This window comes from Rhinoderma darwinii, chromosome 3, assembly GCF_050947455.1.
Source record: "Rhinoderma darwinii isolate aRhiDar2 chromosome 3, aRhiDar2.hap1, whole genome shotgun sequence".
In the NCBI taxonomy this organism is placed as follows: Eukaryota; Metazoa; Chordata; class Amphibia; order Anura; family Rhinodermatidae; genus Rhinoderma; species Rhinoderma darwinii.
The window spans coordinates 5,294,171-5,321,635 of NC_134689.1; the positions used below are offsets into that span (position 1 = coordinate 5,294,171).

At 46.5% G+C, this 27,465-nt stretch overlaps 3 protein-coding genes across 5 annotated transcripts in view; 1 reads left to right on the top strand and 2 right to left on the bottom strand.

Annotated features, from left to right (window-relative positions):
* The window catches only part of DDX11 (DEAD/H-box helicase 11), a 71,426-nt gene extending 61,656 nt beyond the window's left edge, over positions 1–9,770 (bottom strand). For 2 of the 3 annotated variants that reach the window (XM_075855738.1, XM_075855736.1), the window contains exons 1-2: positions 9,671–9,770; positions 6,986–7,132 (exon numbers count right to left, since the gene is read on the bottom strand). In XM_075855738.1, the coding sequence (XP_075711853.1) occupies positions 6,986–7,129 (144 nt within the window). In that variant the 5' untranslated portion in view covers positions 7,130–7,132; positions 9,671–9,770. Of the gene's footprint in view, positions 1–6,985; positions 7,133–9,585 lie in introns of all 3 variants that reach the window. The other variant, XM_075855737.1, reaches the window with a different exon arrangement.
* A 223-nt stretch (positions 9,771–9,993) lies between these two features.
* Positions 9,994–19,448, top strand: FKBP4 (FKBP prolyl isomerase 4). Its single transcript, XM_075855741.1, has 10 exons — positions 9,994–10,668; positions 13,460–13,604; positions 14,109–14,251; positions 14,764–14,884; positions 15,429–15,585; positions 15,826–15,916; positions 15,996–16,079; positions 17,055–17,240; positions 18,134–18,373; positions 18,923–19,448. Exons 1-10 carry the CDS (start codon positions 10,573–10,575, stop codon positions 19,034–19,036), a joined length of 1,377 nt encoding a protein of 458 aa, XP_075711856.1. The 5' UTR covers positions 9,994–10,572; the 3' UTR covers positions 19,037–19,448.
* Positions 19,449–22,165: 2,717 nt separating this feature from the next.
* On the bottom strand, positions 22,166–26,592 carry NRIP2 (nuclear receptor interacting protein 2). The gene is made up of 6 exons (XM_075859790.1): positions 26,191–26,592; positions 24,405–24,647; positions 23,855–23,937; positions 23,396–23,484; positions 22,879–22,931; positions 22,166–22,798 (listed from the first exon to the last, which is right to left on the bottom strand). The coding sequence occupies exons 1-6, from the start codon at positions 26,389–26,391 to the stop codon at positions 22,670–22,672; spliced, it is 798 nt and encodes a 265-aa protein (XP_075715905.1). The 5' UTR covers positions 26,392–26,592; the 3' UTR covers positions 22,166–22,669.
* Between the last annotated feature and the right edge of the window lie 873 nt (positions 26,593–27,465).

Genomic DNA, 27,465 nt, shown 5'->3' on the forward strand with positions numbered 1-27,465 from the left:
ATAGAGGATTTGTCAGCTCTCCGGTGTGGTGTAGTATAGAGGAGCTGTCAGCTCTCCTGTGTGGTGTAGTATAGAGGAGCTCTCCTGTGTGGTGTAGTATAGAGGATCTGTCAGCTCTCCTGTGTGATGTAGTATAGAGGATCTGTCAGCTCTCCTGTGTGGTGTAGTATAGAGGAGCTGTCAGCTCTCCTGTGTGGTGTAGTATAGAGGATCTGTCAGCTCTCCGGTGTGGTGTAGTATAGAGGAGCTGTCAGCTCTCCTGTGTGGTGTAGTATAGAGGATCTGTCAGCTCTCCTGTGGTGTAGTATAGAGGATCTGTCAGCTCTCCTGTGTGGTGTAGTATAGAGGATCTGTCAGCTCTCCTGTGTGGTGTAGTATAGAGGATCTGTCAGCTCTCCTGTGTGATGTAGTATAGAGGAGCTGTCAGCTCTCCTGTGTGGTGTAGTATAGAGGATCTGTCAGCTCTCCTGTGTGGTGTAGTATAGAGGAGCTGTCAGATCTCCTGTGTGGTGTAGTATAGAGGATCTGTCAGCTCTCCGGTGTGGTGTAGTATAGAGGAGCTGTCAGATCTCCTGTGTGGTGTAGTATAGAGGATCTGTCAGCTCTCCTGTGTGGTGTAGTATAGAGGAGCTCTCCTGTGTGGTGTAGTATAGAGGATCTGTCAGCTCTCCTGTGTGATGTAGTATAGAGGATCTGTCAGCTCTCCTGTGTGGTGTAGTATAGAGGATCTGTCAGTTCTCCTGTGTGGTGTAGTATAGAGGAGCTGTCAGCTCTCCTGTGTGGTGTAGTATAGAGGAGCTCTCCTGTGTGGTGTAGTATAGAGGATCTGTCAGCTCTCCTGTGTGGTGTAGTATAGAGGATCTGTGAGTTCTCCTGTGTGGTGTAGTATAGAGGATCTGTCAGCTCTCCTGTGTGGTGTAGTATAGAGGATCTGTCAGCTCTCCTGTGTGGTGTAGTATAGAGGAGCTGTCAGCTATCCTGTGTGGTGTAGTATAGAGGAGCTGTCAGCTCTCCTGTGTGATGTAGTATAGAGGATCTGTCAGTTCTCCTGTGTGGTGTAGTATAGAGGAGCTGTCAGCTCTCCTGTGGTGTAGTATAGAGGATCTGTCAGCTCTCCTGTGTGGTGTAGTATAGAGGAGCTGTCGGCTCTCCTGTGTGGTGTAGTATAGAGGAGCTGTCGGCTCTCCTGTGGTGTAGTATAGAGGATCTGTCAGCTCTCCTGTGTGGTGTAGTATAGAGGATCTGTCAGCTCTCCGGTGTGGTGTAGTTTAGAGGATCTGTCGGCTCTCCTGTGTGGTGTAGTATAGAGGAGCTGTCAGCTCTCCTGTGTGGTGTGGTATAGAGGATCTGTCAGCTCTCCTGTGGTGTAGTATAGAGGATCTGTCAGCTCTCCTGTGTGGTGTAGTATAGAGGAGCTGTCAGCTCTCCTGCTGTGTGGTGTAGTATAGAGGAGCTGTCAGCTCTCCTGTGTGGTGTGGTATAGAGGATCTGTCAGCTCTCCTGTGGTGTAGTATAGAGGATCTGTCAGCTCTCCTGTGTGGTGTAGTATAGAGGAGCTGTCAGCTCTCCTGCTGTGTGGTGTAGTATAGAGGATCTGTCCGCTCTCCTGTGTGGTGTAGTATAGAGGAGCTGTCAGCTCTCCTGTGTGGTGTAGTATAGAGGAGCTGTCCGCTCTCCTGTGTGGTGTAGTATAGAGGAGCTGTCCGCTCTCCTGTGTGGTGTAGTATAGAGGAGCTGTCCGCTCTCCTGTGTGGTGTAGTATAGAGGATCTGTCAGCTCTCCTGTGTGGTGTAGTATAGAGGAGCTGTCGGCTCGCTTGTGCGGTGTAGTATAGAGGAGCTGTCGGCTCTCCTGTGCGGTGTAGTATAGAGGAGCTGTCGGCTCTCCTGTGTGGTGTAGTATAGAGGAACTGTCGGCTCTCCTGTGTGGTGTAGTATAGAGGATCTGTCAGCTCTCCTGTGTGGTGTAGTATAGAGGAGTTGTCAGCTTTCCTGTGTGGTGTAGTATAGAGGAGCTCTCCTGTGTGGTGTAGTATAGAGGAGCTGTCAGTTGTCCTGTGTGGTGTAGTATAGAGGATCTGTCGGTTCTCCTGTGTGGTGTAGTATAGAGGATCTGTCAGCTCCCCTGTGTGGTGTAGTATAGAGGAGCTGTCGGCTCTCCTGTGTGGTGTAGTATAGAGGAGCTGTCAGCTCTCCTGTGTGGTGTAGTATAGAGGAGCTGTCAGCTCTCCGGTGTGGTGTAGTATAGACGATCTGTCAGTTCTCCTGTGTGGTGTAGTATAGAGGATCTGTCAGCTCTCCTGTGTGGTGTAGTATAGAGGAGCTGTCAGCTCTCCTGTGTGGTTTAGTATAGACGATCTGTCAGTTCTCCTGTGTGGTGTAGTATAGAGGATCTGTCAGCTCTCCTGTGTGGTGTAGTATAGAGGAGCTGTCAGTTGTCCTGTGTGGTGTAGTATAGAGGATCTGTCGGTTCTCCTGTGTGGTGTAGTATAGAGGAGCTGTCAGCTCTCCTGTGTGGTGTAGTATAGAGGATCTGTCAGCTCTCCTGTGTGGTGTAGTATAGAGGAGCTGTCCGCTCTCCTGTGTGGTGTAGTATAGAGGAGCTGTCAGCTCTCCTGTGTGGTTTAGTATAGACGATCTGTCAGTTCTCCTGTGTGGTGTAGTATAGAGGATCTGTCAGCTCTCCTGTGTGGTGTAGTATAGAGGAGCTGTCAGTTGTCCTGTGTGGTGTAGTATAGAGGATCTGTCAGCTCCCCTGTGTGGTGTAGTATAGAGGAGCTGTCAGCTCTCCTGTGTGGTGTAGTATAGAGGATCTGTCAGCTCTCCTGTGTGGTGTAGTATAGAGGAGCTGTCCGCTCTCCTGTGTGGTGTAGTATAGAGGAGCTGTCAGCTCTCCTGTGTGGTGTAGTATAGAGGATCTGTCAGCTCCCCTGTGTGGTGTAGTATAGAGGAGCTGTCGGCTCTCCTGTGTGGTGTAGTATAGAGGATTTGTCAGCTCCCCTGTGTGGTGTAGTATAGAGGATCTGTCAGCTCTCCTGTGTGGTGTAGTATAGAGGAGCTGTCAGCTCTCCTGTGTGGTGTAGTATAGAGGATCTGTCAGTTCTCCTGTGTGGTGTAGTATAGAGGAGCTGTCAGCTCTCCTGTGTGGTGTAGTATAGAGGAGCTGTCAGCTCTCCTGTGTGGTGTAGTATAGAGGAGCTGTCCGCTCTCCTGTGTGGTGTAGTATAGAGGATCTGTCGGCTCTCCTGTGTGGTGTAGTATAGAGGATCTGTCGGCTCCCCTGTGTGGTGTAGTATAGAGGAGCTGTCGGCTCTCCTGTGTGGTGTAGTATAGAGGATCTGTCGGCTCCCCTGTGTGGTGTAGTATAGAGGATCTGTCAGTTCTCCTGTGTGGTGTAGTATAGAGGAGCTGTCAGCTCTCCTGTGTGGTGTAGTATAGAGGAGCTGTCGGCTCTCCTGTGTGGTGTAGTATAGAGGAGCTGTCGGCTCTCCTGTGTGGTGTAGTATAGAGGAGCTGTCGGCTCTCCTGTGTGGTGTAGTATAGAGGAGCTGTCAGCTCTCCTGTGTGGTGTAGTATAGAGGAGCTGTCAGCTCTCCTGTGGTGTAGTATTGAGGATCTGTCAGCTCTCCTGTGTGGTGTAGTATAGAGGAGCTGTCCGCTCTCCTGTGTGGTGTAGTATAGAGGAGCTGTCCGCTCTCCTGTGTGGTGTAGTATTGAGGATCTGTCAGCTCTCCTGTGTGGTGTAGTATAGAGGATCTGTCAGCTCTCCTGTGTGGTGTAGTATAGAGGATCTGTCGGCTCTCCTGTGTGGTGTAGTATAGAGGAGCTGTCGGCTCTCCTGTGTGGTGTAGTATAGAGGAGCTGTCGGCTCTCCTGTGTGGTGTAGTATAGAGGAGCTGTCGGCTCTCCTGTGTGGTGTAGTATAGAGGAGCTGTCGGCTCTCCTGTGTGGTGTAGTATAGAGGAGCTGTCCGCTCTCCTGTGTGGTGTAGTATAGAGGAGCTGTCGGCTCTCCTGTGTGGTGTAGTATAGAGGAGCTGTCGGCTCTCCTGTGTGGTGTAGTATAGAGGAGCTGTCGGCTCTCCTGTGTGGTGTAGTATAGAGGAGCTGTCGGCTCTCCTGTGTGGTGTAGTATAGAGGAGCTGTCAGATCTCCTGTGTGGTGTAGTATAGAGGATCTGTCAGCTCTCCTGTGTGGTGTAGTATAGAGGAGCTGTCGGCTCTCCTGTGTGGTGTAGTATAGAGGAGCTGTCAGCACTCCTGTGTGGTGTAGTATAGAGGAGCTGTCAGCTCCCCTGTGTGGTGTAGTATAGAGGAGCTGTCAGCACTCCTGTGTGGTGTAGTATAGAGAACCTGTCAGCTCTCCTGTGTGGTGTAGTATAGAGGAGCTGTCAGCTCTCCTGTGAGGTGTAGTATAGAGGAGCTGTCAGCTCTCCTGTGTGGTGTAGTATAGAGGAGCTGTCAGCTCTCCTGTGTGGTGTAGTATAGAGGAGCTGTCAGCTCTCCTGTGGTGTAGTATAGAGGAGCTGTCAGTTCTCCTGTGTGGTGTAGTATAGAGGAGCTGTCAGCACTCCTGTGTGGTGTAGTATAGAGGATCTGTCAGCTCTCCTGTGTGGTGTAGTATAGAGAACCTGTCAGCTCTCCGGTGTGGTGTAGTATAGAGGAGCTGTCAGCTCTCCTGTGTGGTGTAGTATAGAGGAGCTGTCAGCTCTCCTGTGTGGTGTAGTATAGAGGAGCTGTCAGCTCTCCTGTGTGGTGTAGTATAGAGGAGCTGTCAGCTCTCCGGTGTGGTGTAGTATAGAGGATCTGTCAGCTCTCCTGTGTGGTGTAGTATAGAGGAGCTGTCAGCTCTCCTGTGTGGTGTAGTATAGAGGAGCTGTCAGCTCTCCTGTGTGGTGTAGTATAGAGGAGCTGTCAGTTCTCCTGTGTGGTGTAGTATAGAGGATCTGTCAGCTCTCCTGTGTGGTGTAGTATAGAGGAGCTGTCAGCTCTCCTGTGTGGTGTAGTATAGAGGAGCTGTCAGCTCTCCGGTGTGGTGTAGTATAGAGGATCTGTCAGCTCTCCTGTGTGGTGTAGTATAGAGGAGCTGTCAGCTCTCCTGTGTGGTGTAGTATAGAGGAGCTGTCAGCTCTCCGGTGTGGTGTAGTATAGAGGATCTGTCAGCTCTCCGGTGTGGTGTAGTATAGAGGATCTGTCAGCTCTCCTGTGTGGTGTAGTATAGAGGAGCTGTCAGCTCTCCTGTGTGGTGTAGTATAGAGGAGCTGTCAGCTCTCCGGTGTGGTGTAGTATAGAGGAGCTGTCAGCTCTCCTGTGTGGTGTAGTATAGAGGAGCTGTCAGCTCTCCTGTGTGGTGTAGTATAGAGGATCTCTCAGCTCTCCTGTGTGGTGTAGTATAGAGGAGCTGTCAGCTCTCCTGTGTGGTGTAGTATAGAGGAGCTGTCAGCTCTCCTGTATGGTGTAGTATAGAGGATCTGACAGCTCTCCTGTGTGGTGTAGTATAGAGGATCTGACAGCTCTCCTGTATGGTGTAGTATAGAGTATCTGTCAGCTCTCCTGTGTGGTGTAGTATAGAGGATCTGTCGGCTCTCCTGTGTGGTGTAGTATAGAGGAGCTGTCGGCTCTCCGGTGTGGTGTAGTATAGAGGATCTGTCAGTTCTCCTGTGTGGTGTAGTATAGAGGAGCTGTCGGCTCTCCTGTGTGGCACAATAAAACTACTTTTGTAAAAATAATGTATTTTTTCTGTCGCCAAGTTGTGAGAACCATAACTTCGTAATTTTTTTGTCGACGGAGCTGTATGAGGGCTTGTTTTTTGCGGGACGAGCTATAGTTTTCATAGGCACCATTTTTGGATACGTGCGACTTTTTGATCACGTTTTATTCCAATATTTGTAGGGCAAAGTGACCAAAAAACAGAAACTCTGGTAAAGTTTTTTAAGTTTTTTTTTTTACGCTGTTCACCGCGTGCAATAAATAATATAATATTTTGATACCTCAGGTCGTTACGGTCGTGGCGATACCAAATACGTATGGTTTATTATTTTTGATAAGAGAAAAAGGGGGATTGTGTTTTATTTTATTACTTGAAACTTTTATTGTTTTCACTTTTTTATACTTTTTATTACACTTTTTCTCACGTCCCACTAGGGGACTTGAAGTTCCAACTGTCAGATTTCTTTTTCTCTAATACATTGCACTACCTACGTAGTGCAATGTATTAGATCTGTCAGTTATTCACTGACAGCAAGCTGATTAGGCTTCGCCTCCCAGCGGGGCCTAATCGGCTTCCGTAATGGCAGAGCAGGAGGCCATTGTGTCTCCTGTTGCCATAGCAGCAGTCGCCAGTCCTGATTGCCTGTCAGGGCTGGCGATCTGCTAGCAACCGCTAAGATTGCAGCAATCGCTTTCAATTGCTGCATCGAAGGGGTTAATGACAGGGATCGGAGCAAGCTCCGGTTCCTGCCGTTACTGGTGGATGTCCGCTATAACATACAGCTGACTTCCACCGCTGATGACGTTGGATCAGCTCCTGAGCCGGCGCCATCTTGCCGGCGGCTACGGAAGCCAATCAGGCTCTGCCGCCGGGCAGATCTTGACCGGCTTCCGTGCTTGGCATACCGGGAGGCTAGTGTTAGGCCTCCGGTTGCCATTGCAGCCACCGGAACACCGGCAATTTCATTGCTGGGGTTCCGATGAGCTGCAAACAGCTTAAATGTAGCGATGACGTTTGAACGCTGCATTGAAGGGGTTAATGGCAGGGATCGAAGCTAATTTCGGTCCCCGCCATTACAGCCGCATGTCAGCTGTCAGATACAGCTGAGATCCGGGGACGATGGCACCGGCTCAGCTTCTGAGCCGGTGCCAAACATTTGGCGCAAGTATACGACATTTTGCGGGAAGCACTGGCTTTCCATGTCGAATACTTACGACAAATGGCGGGAAGGGGTTAAAGTTAAATCTTCAGGGTAGAGCGTCTCTTTTCATTCCTCACCGTTCCTGTGGGACTCTCAAATATTCCAACTTTTCCATCTTCCAGCACCCGATAAAGCTCCGTCATGAACTGCTCCTGGATGAGGTAAGGCTGAAAGGGGAACGGGAACTTCATGGGACCAGAACTTTGGGCCACTTCATCCATTTTCTGAAATAGTAAAAAAGGTAAAAATGATGAAGTCCGGGTCGCTTGTACTGGGCGCCATTACTGCAGCGGTCAGTAAGTTGTCACACACTGTACAAGTACACAACATGTACACACACATTAATACATTCATTTTTGGGTAAAGTTGGGATTAGTACAGCGGATATCTGCAGTGCAATTATTTCATTTTTACTCTAAAGAAGTCTAAATTCTGTACTAAATAGGTTAAACTCTTATGTATGTAGTGAGCTCCCTCTAGTGGTGACTGTATAAATATATATGTAGTGAGCTCCCTCTAGTGGTGGCTGTATAAATATGTATGTAGTGAGCTCCCTCTAGTGGTGACTGTTTAAATATGTATGTAATGAGCTCCCTCTAGTGGTGACTGTATAAATATGTATGTATTGAGCTCCCTCTAGTGGTGACTGTATAAATATGTATGTAGTGAGCTCCCTCTAGTGGTGGCTGTATAAATATGTATGTAGTGAGCTCCCTCTAGTGGTGGCTGTATAAATATGTATGTACTGATCTCTCTCTAGTGGTGACTGTATAAATATGTATGTAGTGAGCTCCCTCTAGTGGTGGCTGTATAAATATGTATGTAGTGAGCTCCCTCTAGTGGTGGCTGTATAAATATGTATGTAGTGAGCTCCCTCTAGTGGGGACTATATAAATATGTATGTAGTGAGCTGCCTCTAGTGGTGGCTGTATAAATATGTATGTAGTGATCGCCCTCTAGTGGTGACTGTATAAATATATATGTAGTGAGCTCTCTCTAGTGGTGACTGTATAAATATGTTTGTAGTGCGCTCCCTCTAGTGGTGGCTGTATAAATATGTATGTAGTGAGCGCCCTCTAGTGGGGACTGTATAAATATGTATGTAGTGATCTCCCTCTAGTGGTGGCTGTATAATATGGATGTAGCACGCGTGCCTGGGAACGAAGTGGAGGCAGCCGTGTTAAAGAGACGAATCTACTGCGCTATTGTTTCCGTCGAAAAAACGGAAACATGCCGGAACGGTGACAAACGGAAACCACTAGCAATGTTTCCGTCACCATTGATATCAATGGTGATGCAAACGGAAGGTGTGGTTTCCGTTTGACTTTCTGTTGCGGGGCTGCACGAGGGACCTCCAACGGGACCCCTGAACGTAAAGCCAACGCTGATGTGATCCGGCCTTACTCCGGAGGGAGCGCACTATGCTGGATGGAGCGCACTATGCTGGATGGAGCGCACTATGCTGGATGGAGCGCACTATGCTGGATGGAGCGCACTATGCTGGATGGAGCGCACTATGCTGGATGGAGCGCACTATGCTGGATGGAGCGCACTATGCTGGATGGAGCGCACTATGCTGGATGGAGCGCACTATGCTGGATGGAGCGCACTATGCTGGATGGGCGCCCGCTGGCGTCTTGGACCTTTCTTTCCCACCTCTGAGCTGGCGTTTGTGCGCCCGGGTTTTCCTTGCCCACATGGACTAAACAGCCCGACTCAGAACATAGTTTGGGGCGCGCGCGGTAGATTCTCTTTGACACGGCTGCCTCCCCTTCGTTCCCCGGGACGCGCAGAGGCGAATGGGAGACGCCGAGACCGAGGAAAAGTAAGGCCGTGTTCACACAGTTTTTTTCCAGGCAGAGATTTTGATCTCCCTGCACGCTGTTTACCGCGTTTTTCGCCCACCGCCATTGAGCGCCGCGGGCAAAAAACGCAGCAAAAAAAACTCTCTCTTCCTCCCATGGGGCATGCCGACTTTTTACCCGCGAGTCGGTTTTACCGCTCACAGGAAAAAAAACGCCTCCGTCTTCCATTGAATTCAATGGGAGGCATTTTCGGCCGTTTTTTGGCGTGTTTTCCGATGCGGTAAAAACAGGGCCTAAGTCCACATGTGGCAGCTTTTTGTATGTTTTAGGCCCCATGCACCCGACCGTAAAAAAAAGGTGCAATTACGGACCCGCCCGGTTCTATTGGCCGCGGACACATTTCCGTATCGCTGCGGATAGGTGTCCGTGCCGGGAATCATTTTGGAGCACGTCCTACTTTTGGTTTTTTACGGGCCGTGCTCCCATAGTCTGTACGGGAGCACGGCACAAAAATGCGGCCAGCCGTGCACGCAATCGCGGGCATGACGCCTTCTATACTCATCACATTGTGTGTGTTCACGAGCTGGAGAAAGGTCCCATTGGATTGAAACGTTGCACATTTGGGTGAATAAATTCCTCATTTCTGTTTTGGATGCACCGTCTCGTCTCTATTAGTATCCACCGCCTGTCTCTTCAGATGCTCAGACTTTTAGTAGGTCTCGCCCCCATGCTTTACACTGCAGTTCTGCTCTAGTACATTATCCCCATCGGTTTGGTTGCTATGGGTTACAGTACCTCACGGTATAAAGTCTAGCACATTACAGATCTCTATACTGTACACGTGAGGGAAGCGATCATACTCGGTACTATACCGGCAAAAGGGATCCCTCCTGTCAGGAGAGGTTATCGAGCTACGCCGCCGATACTATAATCGCGACCAATATAATCGTTACTCACTGGCACTGCCGATGATCCTCAACATCCTTCACGACGTAAACACAATCTCCCGCGCTTCCGATCAACCAATCACAAGCCCCTGATAGTGGTGGAAACCGCCCACCACAGGTGCTTCAGCCAATAGCCGAGCGGATTCAGTCATGAGCCCAAGGGTCCAATCATACGAAAGTTTCACTTTAGCCAATGATTTAGCAGGAGTAAACGTAGTGACGTCATTGTTGCTAGGTCAGAGGGAAGTATTCTTAGTTTGCGGCTTATCGATGGCGGCCGGGTCCCAGTTTGTGGGCGGAGCCAGTCTCTTGTGACTACTGTCTTCATATCCTGGACTGTAGAGGTTTTAGTAATGGTTGTTCCCGCCTCACACTGCTCTGTAGCCGCTCCCAGACACAAAATATTAACATAAACTACATTACAAAGTGTGAGCTCTAAAGGTTCACTCCATTCTGTAACCTAATTTAACATTTGTATAACCCCCCTCTAAAACTTAAAAACGTATGTAAAATAACCACAAATGGTGTAGTGGAAGGGGAACTGTGTAGTAGAGACATGGTGTAGCAGAGGCCACTGTGTAGCAGAGACATGGTGTAGCAGAGGCCACTGTGTAGTAACGACACGGTGTAGTGGAAGGACACTCTGCTGTGACTCCTCCTCTTCTCTATGACACAGCAGGGTTGGAGGTGCCGCCTCTTCTTAGTAGAATCTTCTAGTCCGGGCCGTTTCTCCTCCTCTTCCTTTGCTGACAGGTGCCGGGGGTGGTGCGTTATTCCCAGATAGCTCCGGCCTGTATCTCCGTGTACACACAGAGCGCTCTTCGCGGCAGCAGATCCTCATCCTGCAGAGCGTTGCCTTCCCAGAGCCCCAGTCTGCAGAACATCGCACCACAGAGACCAAGTTACTGCACCATGACAGCAGAGGAGGTGAAGAGCGAGCAGGGAGCCCCGGACATCTCCATGGAGGGCATGGACATCAGCCCCAAGGGGGATCAGGGGGTCCTGAAGGTAAGTGGGGGTCCCTCAGCTCAGGTCCCTTCCTCTGTCTGTTGTTGTGGGTGACTCAGGGCGGTTACTGGGCGTGTGGCCTTTCTGCAGATCCAGGTCCGTGCCTGAGAATTGCACAATGTTATTTAGTAGTGATCCTAGGAAATAAAATGGTGCAGACTTTAGTGTAACGTCTTCAGTTTCTGGATAGGTTATTGCAGTTCTATGTGTATACAGTGTAGCATCAGTCCCTATATACATAGAAGAGGAGGTTCCTACAGCTCAGCTACTCCACCAATATATCAAATATTCTCATGTCATTACATGAAACGCCATTTTACACTTTGTATATGATCTACATCGAAAGTCAGGTCACCTTCTAAATCCATTACATTACTGATCCTGTATTATACTCCAGAGCTGCACTCACTATTCTGCTGGTGAAGTCACTGTGTACATACATTACTTATCCTATACTGATCCTGAGTTATATCCTGTATTATACTCCAGAGCTGCACTCACTATTCTGCTGGTGGAGTCACTGTGTACATACATTACATTACTTATCCTATACTGATCCTGAGTTATATCCTGTATTATACTCCAGAGCTGCACTCACTATTCTGCTGGTGGAGTCACTGTGTACATTACATTACATTACTTATCCTGTACTGATCCTGAGTTACATCCTGTATTATACTCCAGAGCTGCACTCACTATTCTGCTGGTGGAGTCACTGTGTACATTACATTACATTACTTATCCTGTACTGATCCTGAGATACATCCTGTATTATACTCCAGAGCTGCACTCACTATTCTGCTGGTGGAGTCACTGTGTACATACATTACACTACTTATCCTGTACTGATCCGGAGTTACATCCTGTATTATACTCCAGAGCTGCACTCACTATTCTGCTGGTGGAGTCACTGTCTACATACATTACATTACTTATCCTGTACTGATCCTGAGTTACATCCTGTATTATACTCCGGAGCTGCACTCACTATTCTGCTGGTGGAGTCACTATGTACATATATTACATTACTTATCCTGTACTGATCCTGAGTTACATCCTGTATTATACTCCGGAGCTGCACTCACTATTCTGCTGGTGGAGTCACTATGTACATATATTACATTACTTATCCTGTACTGATCCTGAGTTACATCCTGTATTATACTCCGGAGCTGCACTCACTATTCTGCTGGTGGAGTCACTGTGTACATACATTACATTACTTATCCTGTACTGATCCTGAGTTACATCCTGTATTATACTCCGGAGCTGCAATCACTATTCTGCTGGTGGAGTCACTGTGTACATACATTACATTACTTATCCTGTACTGATCCTGAGTTACATCCTGTATTATACTCCAGAGCTGCACTCACTATTCTGCTGGTGGAGTCACTGTGTACATACATTACTTATCCTGTACTGATCCTGAGTTACATCCTGTATTATACTCCAGAGCTGCACTCACTATTCTGCTGGTGAAGACAGTGTGCGCATACATTACATTAATAATGTTCAGCCTTGTCAGCTCCCCCAGAGCAAGAAGGCGTTTGGCTAATCCATGGGGTTTCCAAAAGTGGGACCCTCCCTAAGGTTCTGGGACATCCTCGTTGACGTGCAGATGTTTCTACATCAGTTAGATAATTCTATAACCGACATAGTTGGAGTTGCTTCTATTACACACAGGAGGGATTTGCTACTTAGAGGTTTGGATAATGGGCGTGCGCGCGGGGGATTGTTATTTAGGTAATTTCCTTATTTATTTGTGTGGGTTCATGAGCCTGTACTGTAGGATCCGCGCCGGCACAGGATTTTTGGAGCGTCGTCAGCCGGGCGCACGGCTAACACATATTTACCCTTTAGATTGAAGTGAGGCCAATACCATGTAGATCAGTGATCGCCAACCTGCGGCTGTTACAAAACTACAACTCCCAGCATGCCCTAACAGCTGCCGGGCAGGTCACCCAACTCTCCTAGAGATCTAAATCTACTTCGCTGTGTGAGGATGTATCCCACGTTCCTTTATGACTGCATACGTAGGTAGATTTGCCATTCAGGAGTCTGGAAAAGCTGGGTAGTTATTTCCCTTCATTGAGCCTACCAGTGCTGCATAGGCTCCCTTTTATATGCGATTTATATTAGGGTGACGCGGGTGTTGCTGAGTACAGTGACTCACCTGATGTTCCAGGCTTTTCTAGATCTTACCCTCACCCCACACCTATACGCGTAGCTATCACTTTAAGACAGCAGGTTCCGTGGATTTGCATAACGAGATGCAAAGGATTCACTGAAGGGATTAGGAGAAGGCTGAAAACCCGTCCTGAGCTAATACATCTCACAGCTGAGGGTTTGTAACCATTGCATCCAGTCTGGACAACCCTCTGTAAGTTAAACACTTCAGCAGCACAAATCTCTGGATAGTTTGTTACAATGTATCAGTGCAGGTAAAATGTATCAGTCTAAAGTCCAGGCTGTTTACCTCCCAGATGCTGAATACAATTGTAACAAACCCTCAGCTGTGAGAAGTATTAGGTTTCTACAGGTTTTCAGCCTCGAGATAAAAAAAAAACAAGATTACCATTCACTGACAGCAAGGAGAGATCTTAAATTGGTGAATATTTGAAACAAAAAATGTTTTAGAAATTTGCAGAACTTTTCATTAAACCATAATTAAGCTTTGACATAAATATGGAGAACCCCCTTTAATTTGGTCTGTGACTACGTTCTCCCCTCTTGTCACGGCCTCTTGAGCTCTCCATTCACCTTTATTTCTGTATAATTCCTTCCACAGCAAATAAAAAATGAAGGGAGCGGAAGCGAGACGCCTATGATTGGCGACAAAGTCAGCGTCCACTACACCGGGTGGCTGCTCGATGGGACGAAGTTTGACTCCAGCAGAGACCGAAAGGACAAGTTCACCTTTGACCTAGGGAAAGGTACGAGATCTCAGATTTTTTTTATTGTTACTACTTTTATTTTTACTGTCTAGAGATGCTGAACGGCGCCACCTGATGGCTAAATAAATGTGTAAAACCTGCACTTTAATTCTGTCAAATTAGTCAATAGCGCCCTCTACTTCCCAGCACACGCCCCACCCTATAAGTGTCTCCACTAAACCAGTCAGAATGGCGCATGGGATGACCTTTTCATCTAAAATCCCCCTCCCCGGCCTTTACCTGCTGCAGACTGAAGCTAACCACTCTTAAAGGGCCATACTGTACTATTAATTGAAATGTTTCCTTGTGAGGGAATTCCCCCTAAGTAGCGACTCCCTAAGATCATGCCATGCTTGGAAGAATGAGGGGGGTCCAAAACTTTTCCTGCATCCCTCCTTGACATTACAGACCTCAATCTGCAAACGGGATACAGATCAAAACTGCTCCTAAATCCTGAAAATAAAATGTTTAAATTTTTTATTTTTTTTTGTTTTGTTTTTTCAGGTCAAGTGATAAAGGCGTGGGACATTGCCGTGGCCACCATGAAAGTTGGAGAAATTTGCCAGGTGACCTGTAAACCAGAGTACGCATATGGTGCATCCGGGAGTCCCCCCAAAATCCCTCCTAATGCAGTGTTGATATTTGAGGTAAGATCGCCCTCCCCCCACCTCCGTCCTGATGCCAAAGCAATAAAATAATTCATTAAGAAGTCAAAAGAAGAACGCCAGAGCCGTGAGAATGTTGGCAAGAAATATGGTGAAGGAGTAACACATGACTGCAGGATCAGACTACATGTTTGTAGTCTGTAACCATGGAGACACCTAGGTCTGCATAGGAGCTGTATACACAAAACTGTAGGAGATTTTTAATCGAGACTATTTACACATTTGCTTACTTTTCTATTTTAGATGTATTTGAAACATACAAAATAAATTGTTACAAAGATGAGCATGTTGTGTATACAGCTCCCATCCAGACCAATGTGTCTCCATGGTTACAGACTACAAACATACCATGTGTAGTCTGATCCTGCAGTCATAGGTTACTCTTTTTCATCTGCCTCCTCTTCTACTGTCTGTAGCTTAGCAAAAAGCAGATTGCAAAAGTATTCACACCCTCTGTTCTGTTTTTGTTTTTTTTTTTTTTTTTTTTTTTTTAGATCGAGCTCTTTGACTTTCATGGTGAAGATCTGTCCACAGATGAAGATGGTGGAATCATCCGCAGGATCAGAGTGAAGGGTGAAGGATACTCCAAACCCAACGAGGGTGCAGTGGTAGAATGTGAGTACACGGTGCTGGTGCCGTATGCCGGCCTATAGAACACAACGAGAGAATCGGGTCACTGGTGGCAAATGGATTGCCCCATTGTGTCCTAAGTAGGTCCAGCTGCCAAAGTGATTTGCCTGTTAGTGGAACTGATATCGAGCAGACCAATGCCCTCGTCTAATAAATGTGAAGCTCCTCCGCTGGCTCCGTAGTCCGGAGAGGTTCATATATTTGACAGGCTGGATTTTTCTATAACCTTTTTTTTGCTGCTTTATCTTTGTTCTCTGTTCAATTTCACTTTAAATGATCTTTTGTTATGTGGAAACCATCAGCAAGCATGTTAAAGATCTATAAGCAATAGGTAATCTACTGTTGATGGTTTGCATTTGCTGCCCCCTGGAGGCTATTGTCTTGTTGGTGCTCTTTAGCCGGACTGTTAAAAGGGCTTACAGACAAGTTCTATCAGGAAACCATCAACAAGCATGTTAAAGACACGCCTACCTACTTGCTGATGGCTTCCACAATGCTTTATAACATTATACCGAATCTCCTCGTACAGTGCGGTTACAAGGATCCCACGAGGGCCGCATATTTGATGAGCGAGATCTGCGGTTCGAGGTTGGAGAGGGAGAGGGTCTTGGAGTCCCCCCTGGCGTGGAGACTGCGCTGCAACAGATGGAGAAAAGAGAAGAGGCCGTGCTGTACCTGAAACCCAAGTGAGTCCATGCCCCTTTTAAAGGGCCAGTACCTCTAAGGTCACTGGCAGCAGAGAGCGGCTAATATCAGTCACACATCTGACCTAAAATAAATCCATGATCATGGCTGGTGCTGAAATGGCTGATAACAGAGAAAAATAGATCATATACACATGCGCAGCAAATTTAGTGCAGATAGGCATAATGGGTGCACTGTCCCTTTAAGTGTTTGATGTCACTGACTTTCCGTTTTCTCTCTAGATACGGCTTCGGCAGCGCTGGTTACGAACCGTTTCAAATCCCACCCAACGCGGAGCTTCAATACGAAGTCAAGCTTACGAGCTTTGAAAAGGTTTGTGTGTAATCCGGGTGTGGGATGCGTGCGGACTGACGTCCTCTGACAATGAAACGGATCCACTTCTCTCCCTCAGGCCAAGGAATCCTGGGAGATGAACTCCGACGAGAAGCTGGAGCAGGGGGCGCTGGTCAAGGAGCGAGGAACGCAATATTTCAAGGTAGAACGAAAACGTATTATTAGGTTTAGTAACTACTTCATCATGTCTTATACTCCAGTCACATCCAGAGCAGCATTTAAAATTCTGCTGACTTTTACATAGAATGCATCATAGTTGATTTTCTTTGTCTTATACTCCAGTCACATCCAGAGCTGAATTCACAATTCTGCTGTTCTCCTCTAGAAATCTGTCAGCACTGTGTGGACAGACACACCCACTAACCGTGTGACTGGTGCATTGCATTATGGGAGAGATAGTATTTAATACACCAGATTACTGTGCAGAGCCGGGTATACATTAAAATGTACCATGTATGATTTTATTTAAAATTCTGCCTTTTTATATACTTGTGTTTTATTTCCTCACCAATTTTAAGATCTCTGCTGGCTGTCAGTGAATGGGAGCATTTTTATTTAAATCCATACCTGTGCAGACCTAACACTTCTCACAGCTGAGGGTTTGTTACAGTTATATCCAGTCTAGACCATCCGCCTTGGGATAAGGAGCCTGGACTCCAGACTGATACGTTTTCCCTTCACTGATACATTGTAACAAACTTGCAGGATAGGAGAGAGATTTGTCCTGCTGATGTGTTTAGATTGTCTAGACTGGGTATAATTGTGACAGACCTTCAGCTGTAAACAGAATGTTCCTATTCACTGAGAGAAAGCAAAGATTTAAAAAAAATTTAAATGACGAGGAATTGAAAGTTGCAGAACTTTTCCTTGTGCACTGATTTAAACTTTACTCACAACAGACCGGAAATTCCCTTTAAATTGGGCCCCATAAGGGCCCCTAAGGTTTTCATGGCGAACCCCCCCCCTCCCAGTGTGTGACCCCTGGGTAGATCTCTGTGCCACGTTCATAGTGCAGAGTTGTTGGCACATTACACCCATTGGGTCTCTAGATGGCCCCCCCCCCCTCCCCCAGTCATGGGGTGTCTGAAATCATCTGCATGCTGACTGTCTCCCCCAGGCCGGCCGCTACCGTCAGGCGATCATTCAGTACAAGAAGATCATCCAGTGGCTGGAACACGAGTCCGGACTATCAGAGGAGGAAACTGTTAAGTCCAAATCCCTGCTGCTGGCGGCTTCTCTTAATCTTGCTGCATGCTACCTGAAGCTGGGGGAACACCGGCCGGCCCTGGAGCACTGTAATAAGGTGAGGACCCCAGTGGGGGATCGGACGAAGAAGTGATGTCGGACTCCTTCAAGAAGTTTTTCATGTTTATTGTAATTGAATCCCTTACCGTTTTTAAAATCTGTTTGCTGTCAGTGAATGGAAACATTATTGGCTTTGAAACCCATTCTGACCACGCAGCTGACAGGTTTGTTAGTAGGTAAGAGCGAGCAGCTCATCATGGCTTGCCAACACATTGATTGTAACAAGCTGTGTGCACAGGAGAGGTCAAAATGTCCAAGATCTCTGCTTGCTGTCAGTGACTGGGAACGGACAATGTTTACATCCAGAAGCTGAAAACTCGTCCTCCTCATGTCCAAGTGAGACGGGTGCGGCTCATTACTAGAGAGCGGTCTGATGCTACGAACCCTGCACCTGTGCTAGCACTTCATGATCAGGATGGGTACTCAGTGAATGTTGACAGCAAGCCGAGCTCTTGAAAATCATTTGAAAGTTGCAGAACTTTCCTCTATACAATAATTATATAAAATTGATAATACCCTTGAAAAATGATCGGGAAGTGTCATGTGACCGCTTTCGGCTCTGCTGATTGGCTCAGAGAGGCTGTGCCCATATAAGGCTTGCTATTTTGGCGGGCACCAGGATTGGTGGGTACAATGTCCCCCTCTAGTTCAGCGATGTTGGGGAATCTCACAGCTGCCCTGGTATTATATATTGCTGGTTTATTGGCAGGTTTAATTTAAAGAGACAGTCGCTTATATAATAATTCCCCATGATGCTGGGAGTGAGGTCAGAAATATCCAGGAGTTGTTATGTGAGGAATTGCCTCGTGTTTTCTGCACCGCGGCTCCTAGGACCGGAGTCGTCTGTTTTGCTCCTTGATCATTAACTCTTCTCTCCCCGTCCTCCATCAGGCGCTAGAACTTTGTGCCAACAACGAGAAGGGCCTGTTCCGCAGAGCTGAAGCTTACATGGGGGTGAATGAGCTGGAGGTGGCCAAGGACGACTTTGTGAAGGTGATTCAGCTGTACCCGGGGAATAAGGCGGCACGGGCGCAGCTAACACAGTGCCAGCAGCGAATACGAGAGCAGCACCAGCGGGAGAAGAAGATCTACGCCAACATGTTCCAGCGGCTGGCCGAGAAGGAGGAGAAGGTGAGCGAATTTGCCGCTACTGCATAACAATAAGCCACACCCCCAAATTATTACATGTCCGCTACGAGGAAAACTTGTAGGTTGTCATGATTTTTATAAATAAAGCTTCATCATTCTCTCATTACAATTTCTCACTGTTTTCAAGATCTCTGCTTGCTGTCATAGAATGAAATCGTTCTTGTTTACGTCCTAAAGTTGAAAACCCATATGATCTTGCAGCTGAGGGTTTGTTACAATTGTATCCAGTCTAGACAATCCCCTGTGAGGTAACGGCATCAGCAGCACAAATCTCTCTCCGGACCTAAATGTTTGTTACAATGTATCGGTGCAGGTGAAATGTATCAATCTGGAGCCCAGGCTGTTTAGCTCACAGAAGATTGTCTAGACTGGATGCAATTGTAACAAACCCTCAGCTGTGAAAAGTATGGTCCCATTTACTGACCGCAAGCGGAGATCTTGAAAATGGTAAGGAATTTAGGACTGGTGTTTCGTGAGCAGTGGAAATGGTACAAAAGTCTAAATTTTCTGTATTGGCTCCTTTTACTACAGGATTCTGCAAAAGATCAAAAGGAGCAACCGCCGACCAATGATGTGGAAATGAGCGTCAAGAAAGACGAAACGCAGCAGAGCGAAGCGGAAGAAAACGCAACCTCTGAGCCGTAGAGGGCGCTCCGCAGCACACCGGGGGATGGGAGAAGGGGAGATGTGACGTTGGCCTGTTTCAGTGGAGGGTGCGGGTATATACAGGACTGCGTTGGCGCTGCCGGTTGTGGCCTCTCTTCATTCCAGCCTCTTCACATCTCAGGATTTCTACCTCCACCGGCCATTCACACAGCAGGGTCCGGAGCGGGCACAACGCCGGGGGAGATCCTGGGTGGCCGGTGGGTCTCGGGTTGTTGGAAGTTGTCCCTGTTTGGACTGTTTTATGTTTTTGTTCTGTTCATCCTTTGGCCCCGTGGTGGGGCCCCTGACTTGTTCCGCGGAGCCTTGAACATGACTTGAATCTGGAAGCAGCGACTCTGTTATTTTTTTATATTGTGTTGATTTCCTGTAAATAATAAATAAATATCTATTACGGGGGAGGGTCTCGTCTTCTGACTGCAGTATATAGCGGGATCGGGGATATGGATGCTTTATTATCTGGAGCTGCCAAGTTTGTTGGGCATTTGTCACCTCGGGCAGGGGTGCGCCCTGGCACGAATGGTCTTGGCACCCACAACCTGCACCCTCGATCCCACACTTGATGCCCGAACTTATGGAGAGGAGGCTGCACGTTCTGGCGCTGTTACGCCGGCACCTTCTGATAATATTATTTGGGCACTGTATGGTATTATTTGGGCATTATATGGTACGTTATAAGGTGAGGGGGTCAATAGAAAGTACTGCATAGGGCAACGTCCAACATCGAACCAGCCCTGAACCCAGGCACCAACAGCGCCCTATTACTGTCATTTCACATAGAACCAGTAGGTGGCGCTGTTATCTACGTATGAGGCCTCGTTTACACGAGCGTGATATACGTCCGTGCTTTTCACGCGTGTCGTACGGACCTATGTTAGTCTATGGGGCAGTGCAGACAGTCCATGATTTTTGCTCAGCGTGAGTCCGCTGAAAAAAAACTCACGACATGTTCTATATTTGTGCGCTGTTCGCGCATCACGCACCAATTGAAGTCAATGGGTGCGTGAAAATCACACGCAGCACACGGAAGCACTTCCGTGGAACGAGCGTGATTCGCGCAACAGCTGTCAAACTCTGAATGCAAACAAAAGCACCACATACTTTTCTGTTTATAAACATCCAAATTTCAGGGCTATAGTTCCAGCTGCACGCGGACGATTTAGCCCTGGCGCAGTCTCCGAATGATTATATTAGTGTCTGGTAGCACAAGACCCATGATTTCAAGGCCAACCCAGCAGTGAATCTAACTAAGTTTGTGAACCCTCTCCACTTCAAGATCAGTTTTCCTCCCCTGTCCAAAAACGTGGCTGTGAGGAGCACAATTCATCTAGGAAATAATTTATTTAAAATATAAGTTCATCTTAAATTCACTTTGCACAATACACTGCTTATCCAGAGCTTCCTGTCTATGAATAGAATGCCAGAGTTACAGTATAAACTGACACATACACAGGCAGAGCAGTAGGAGAAAGACTTAGGTGGGTAAAGGTGTAACTATATAATCATGGCTGCCCTCCGTGGTTGGCACCCACCATATGATACTAGTTGCTTACAATGGGTTGAGGTACTCATCAGCCATACTGTGAACATTTCTGTGAAGTGCAGGATTATGTTACATTCCTTTATTTCCGAGACCTCCGATAATACCAAATATTACAGCACTGCTTACACTGAGCTTCCTGGTTCATGAATAGAATGCCAGAATTGCAGTAAAGACTGACAGTACAGTAGGAGAGAGCAACTGGGGAGGAGTAACTATATAATAATGTTACTCCATATGCTACTCAGGTCTGTGGAAAGCTGCGTGACAACCACTGTAGTCCTCCCTGTAATGGTGAGCAGAGCCCAGCCCTGAAATGCGTGGAGGTTCCTAAAATGGAGAACCCCTTTAATATCTTGTAATACAACCCCGTTCTTGTACATATTGCTGCAGGACATTGGGGTTATCCATTATCCTGAAGTACTGGAGGCTGATGACACGTGTAATGACGGATGGTGGCGTGGCGGTAACATCACTCCCCTCCGGCGCTGACATTCAAGGACATTTGACTTGATTATTCTGCCGTTTAGTGTTCCCTAAGGATTCATTTGTTTCATTTTCATATTGTGTTTTCAATCTTCTTTGGGACAGTCGGAAATTAAGCTCGTAAACAGTGTAATTAACGCCGCGAGGACGATGCATTGGGTAATGATTTCCCCCGAGTCGCCTCACAGCGCACAGATAGAACATCATGTACAAGATACCTTTTTCCTGCACCTATCCCCCTTGTTATATGCTGAAGCTGCTTGATTTCCTGTGCAATCCTGCTGTATCAGTGGGAGGGGCCTGAAACAATCCTGTGCAGCATGGAGAGGCAGTCTATTGTATAGTCACATCATCTACATCCCTCTACAGAGCAGACACATCGTCTATAGAGCGGCCACATACTCTACAGAGCAAACACATCGTCTATAGAGCGGTCACATACTCTAAAGAGCAAATACATAGTCTATAGAGCGGCCACATACTATACAGAGTAGACACATCGTCTATAGAGCGGTCACATACTCTACAGAGCAAATACATCATCTATAGAGCGGTCACATACTCTACAGAGCAAATACATTGTCTATAGAGCGGCCACATACTCTACAGAGCAGACATAACCTCTACCACTCTCCATAGAGCAGTCACATCATCTGTAGAGCAGTCACATACTCTACATCTCTATAGAGCTGCTACATCATCTACACAGCAGTCACATTCACTACATCTTTTAATAGAGCTGTCACATCCTCTACAGAGTAGTCACATGATCTACAGAGCAGTCACATTGTCTATAGAGCGGTTACATCTTCTACATCTCTCAATGGAAAGTCACACCCTCCACAGAGCAGTCACATCTTTACTTTGCCTTCAGAGTGGTTACATCGTCTATGCAGAATAACAGCATTCCCACTGACCACAACTCTCTGGATATGGTCCAAACATCCTAAACCAATATCCATAGGATTTGCCATATCATATATGTCTGATAAGTGGGGGTCCCCCGTTACACCCCTTTTGTGCCCACTTTCCTGCTTTCACTGGTTTCCCCAATTATTCCCTCCATGCAAAGTCAACACACGTCATAATACACAAAACACTAGTCTTATTGTTTTATAAAGAGCAGTAGGGGGCGCAATTGGTCAACTCTGTTGCGTTTCTGGCAGTAAATAAAGGTGCTATTATGTTTGGGTACAGGAAAATGGGGCAAAAACCATGTGATCTACATTTACGGGACACTGAGGACGACATCCAGGCATTACAAAACAGTAAGGAAACCCCCCACCCCCAATGTCTCTGATTCTGAGCAGATGTCCTTAACCCCATTCCCGAAAAGGGGAGGGGCTTGTCAAAAAATAGTTGTCAGGTTGGTCCTGGTGCAGCTGTGCTTAGTCCTAGCTTATCTATTTGCCATAATAGAAAGAATAAGGTATGGCTGGATCCTGGGAAAGGCTCATATAGACCTTTATCCTTAGGCCCCAACCCCGCACGTACTCCAATGTTCCTCTCTTCACATTTACTTGGTTGTCAGAGGTGAGGATGTAAATAGTAGGTGATGTAGTTCTCCCATCTGACCAGTAGATGGCAGACTACTGCTCACTGGGATTGCCCACAGCTTCAGTCATCTTCTCCATTGTTTGTCGAGGGGATGGGGAGCTCATGAATGGTATCTCTTGGGTTGGGGTCTTCAGGACACCACGCTCCAGGTCAATGCAAGTCTGGAGTAAAATAAAGTCATAGTGTGTATCAGTGTCGCACCCTATAGGCCCCCACGGGTAATAGCACACAGTGTACTTACCTTGAGTGATACCAGAGTCTCCAGTCCCATACAGAACTCTACAGTGTCGTCATCTGGAAACATAAAAGACATAATAATAAAAATAATAATAATAAAATCTGTTCCTTCTAGATCTGATCACTTAAAGTTACAGGCCCAAAGCCTGAGATTCTGAAGACACGTGCCCCATCAGTGTTGTCATGGGAACCTTGTGCATACTTACCAACATTTAAATCCTAAAATCTGAACATTTTAAGCTCCGCCCCATTCCAACCAGAAACCAAAAATGCCTGGAAATGCCCCTTTTATGCAAATTAGCATAAACTCCGCCATGTTTATGGATCGGTTTGCAGAATTGTTCCTCTAAAATCAGTGGATTGTTGTCAAGTGTGCGTGTGTGGATCCAAATAACCATCCACATCAATATCTACAGCCCGGTCGGCTTGAATTAGTACATGTGTGGACATTGATGTGGATGGTGATCAGAACAAAGGGAATTAATGATATGTAATCCACATGCTGAATTTTTGACTCTTACCCTGGATTACAGCTTTGCAGGTCAGCGACTCTCCCCCCAGTTCAATGTCCACTACTATCTTCTCATGAGGACCATTTGTGGCCTGTAACCTGGATAGAAATATAATACATTGAATTCCATTTAAAGGGGAAGTACATGTCCATGATATGTTACATGATAACTCCAGAGGGGTTTGTCAGTCTGTCCCCCTATCAGTCCCAAAATTTAATAAATGCCCAAACCCTCTTGTGACTTGGTAACTCCCACAGATTGACATTGTACTTGCCGAGGAGGCCAGTGTCCTGATCAAGTTAAGAGTGCATTTCCACTTATGACCAGCAGGTGGAGCACATTCTGTCTCATAGTGTATTTGTAGATTATACTAAGGCAGGATTGATACTGCGTCTCACGCTGAATATAAACCAACATACACGATGGCATTGTAATGTAGTCAAGTCGTTAATGTAGGTTCGCTCTTACCCCAATTTTTTCACGCAGGCTTTAGAAATAAGGTTTACTTGTCGTTCAGTGCACAGCTTGGCACAAATATCCCTGGTACCGACCTATAATCATGCAGCATGTGAAGAAGTGAATGACATAATATCAGGGCAGTAAACAAGAAACATATTGATTTATTATAAAAAAAATTACCAGCCAATTGGCTAATATATTTTTTCAGAGATTTGTAATAAATAAAAAGCACCACCTTCAGGATAAAGGTTGCAACTGCATTCATCAAAGATTATCAAACACTGATAATCCATATAAAAATGAGTAATAAAATGTTTCAGTTTCCATTATGGCCACTAGATGTCATTACAACAGACAAAACTTCTAACAAAGCATCTCACTTTACAGTCTGTTGCGAAAATTCATGTTATAATTTTATAAGGCAGAGTTTTATTGACAGAATGACGCTTTTTCTATGTCAGGCTGTCTGTGCCAGTAGCGCTGGTTATACTCATATTAATCAGTATTCCTATTTACATATGTTTTTTTTCCCTACCATGTTGCTGATTGGGTTCCTCACCTTACAGGGGACAAGCAGGACATGTCCTCTCCAGCCGTCCACCGCCGTCTCCTCAGGTTGTTTGGTAGGCAACAGCTGATTTGAAACTGGACTTGGGTCTTCATCATGTAACTTGGGTTGTCTTGTCTCCTCATTAGGGGATTGGGCCCCCTGACCACATAGGTGGGGGACCTGTGCTAAGCCGCAGCTTTCCTTAACTGGGCTACCTCCCAGGAGACGCCTCTGGATCACATTGTGCGGTTGCTGCACCCATAAAACAAAGCTTATTAGTCGCTGCTATTCTTTCTAATCTCTTGTTCATTACCTTTACCCACTGATCCACCTCTGCATGCATTGACTCCTCAGCACTATTTCCTTCCCTCAGCATAGCAGACCTACCACTTATCACGTCATGGTCCTTCTGTTCTATAGTCAGTTCCCTTACATGTTCAGTATTTGAAGATGGACGGTACCTGTAACCACTGATCCATCTTCTTATTCCAGTTCAGGGGGTTGTAAATCAGTAATCTATAGCTGCTTTACTACCCCTTTATTTTAATTTCTGGTTTGAGTCTTTTTACCCCTGCACATATATGCCTAAACAATATATCATCTTAGCCACTGATCCGCCTATTGATATTTAATTTTAAGACTGTCTCTTTACCAATGATCCATCCTTATGCCCCACCACATCTTACTGAGTAATGCCCCTCTTTCCCCAACCTACTGCTCACTGCTTTCCCATTGCATAATTGTGTCTGAACTATAACCCCTTTACCACTGATCCAGTTCTTGATATTTTACACTTAGCCTGTACCATGTCCTTTTACCAGAGATCCAACTCTTGATACTTAATACTCAAACTGTGTTGTGACCCTGTACCACTGACCCAGCCATGATACTTAATATGGAGTGTACTGTCTCCCTTTATCACTGATCCAACCTGTGATACTTAATATCTGGAGTGTACGCTTTCCCTTTATCACCGATCCATCTCTGTAAAGTGTCCCTTTATCACGGATCCAACAAGTGTACTCTTTCCCTTTATCACTGATCCAACCTGTGATACTTAATATTTGGAGTGTACGCTTTCCCTTTATCACTGATCCATCTCTGTATTGTGCCCCTTTTATCACTGATCCAACCTGGGATAGTTAATATCTGGAGTGTACTCTTTCCCATTATTACTGATCCATCGCTGTAATGTCTCCCTTTATCACTGATCCAACCCGTGATACTTAATATTTGGAGTGTACTCTTTCCCTTTTTCACTGATCCATCTATGAAATGTTATCACTGATCCAATTGTTAATACTTCAACCCTTTGTCACTGAGCCTTCTCTTGATACCTAACATGTCATCTGTAGCTGGTCCCTTTATCACTGATCCAACCTGTGATACTTAATATCTGGAGTGTACGCTTTACCTTTATCACTGATCCAAATGTTAATACTTATATCTAGAGCGTACTGCGACCCTTTACCACTGATCCATCTCTTTATACTTAACATCTATATTGCATCATGTCCCATTACCACTGATCCATCCGCTTATCGCTGCACTGTTAACCCTTTCCTCACTGATCCGTCGCCGATCCTTACTGAATATTTGCCTTTTCATAGGGCCCGCGCACCACTGCTCATTGCTCTTCCCTCTAAATATCAGAATCCGCAGTGTTACCCCTTATTCCCCCCCCCCTCCCCCTGGCCATCACTGCGCACCCACTCGGGTCCCAGCTCGTCTTTTCCCTTTGGGCTTCCCTTTTTTTCTTGCTCCGTCACCTCCTCGCTGCCCTCTCGCCACTTACCAGGTCCTTGGAGGTGCCAAGTCTCCACAGCTGGTCCAGGGGCAGCAGATCTGCAGAATCCTTGTGCGCAAACTGTGTGGCTTGTTTGAGGCGTCTTTGCTGGTGCAGGATGGCAGAACCCCGAAAGTCTTGCTCTTTTCTTGGGGAACCTCTTGCACTCGCGGCTTCATCGAGACCTAAGGGTGACCTCTGGGTGCTCATGGTGCAAAAGCGGAGTGGAGGGGCAGACAGCGCCCACCTGCAACTTGCTCCTCACTTCCTTCCCTGTTATCTTCCTGTGGTTGTCACCCTCTGTCACAGCCCCTTGTCTTACTGCCTTTGTTTCCTCCTCCCTCCCTCTTCAATGTAATGATCTGTCTTGTATTCTGGGGATTCCTCTATGGAGCCCCCTCCTCCCACTCTGCAGAGATTCCCGGCTCCGCACCCCCTCCCCTCTCCTCCTCTCTCTCTCGTTCCTATCACCCCCACTGCCTGGTCCCTGTATTAAATGTAAAAACATCATGACTGAGCAGAAGGATGGACGCAGCCAGTGCGTGCGCAATTCTGCATCGGCAATCGCATAAAGTGGAGCTCCGCTTGGAATATACTTTGCATAAATTAATAATAAAACACTTAAAGGGAACCTGACACCTTTCCTAACATGTCTGTTTTAGTTAAATAATGATTCTGGAGCATTTTTTTTCCTTAGAGGTCTGCATTGTGCCGTTCCTCTGTTATTCCTCCTGGAAATATATGAATTAATTAACATTAGATTGTTAGAAGTTGCGGGGGGGGGGCGGGGTGTCCCTACACACGCTAACAATGTCCATTCAGTGCTGATAGCTGATAGGTCAGACATTGTAGGTACACAAGCTATGGGCAAGGGGTTTAGTAACGCTCAGTTTACTATTTATTCATACATTTCCAGGAGGAATAACAGAGGAGCGGCACAATACAAGGTTTTAAGAAAAGAGGAACCAGAAATGTTATTTCATGGGGAAAACAAGCATTTACTCAGACATGTCAGGAGAGGTGAGCGGGCCGCTTTGCATAGGAAATTGCTTAAAGGGAAATGGCTTTTTGAGCCCGCAGCCAATATGAATAATAGGAAAAATAGAAAATTGCTCAAAGAGCAATTCCGCCTTGAAGCTGCTTTGCATAAATGAATAGTAAATTACTTAAAGGGGAGTTTCATTTTGGAGCAACTTTGGATAAATACGAGGCAAATCACTTAAAGGAGAATTCCACTTTAAATTACTTTAGGTAAATGGATCGGGAATCGCCTAAAGGGAAATT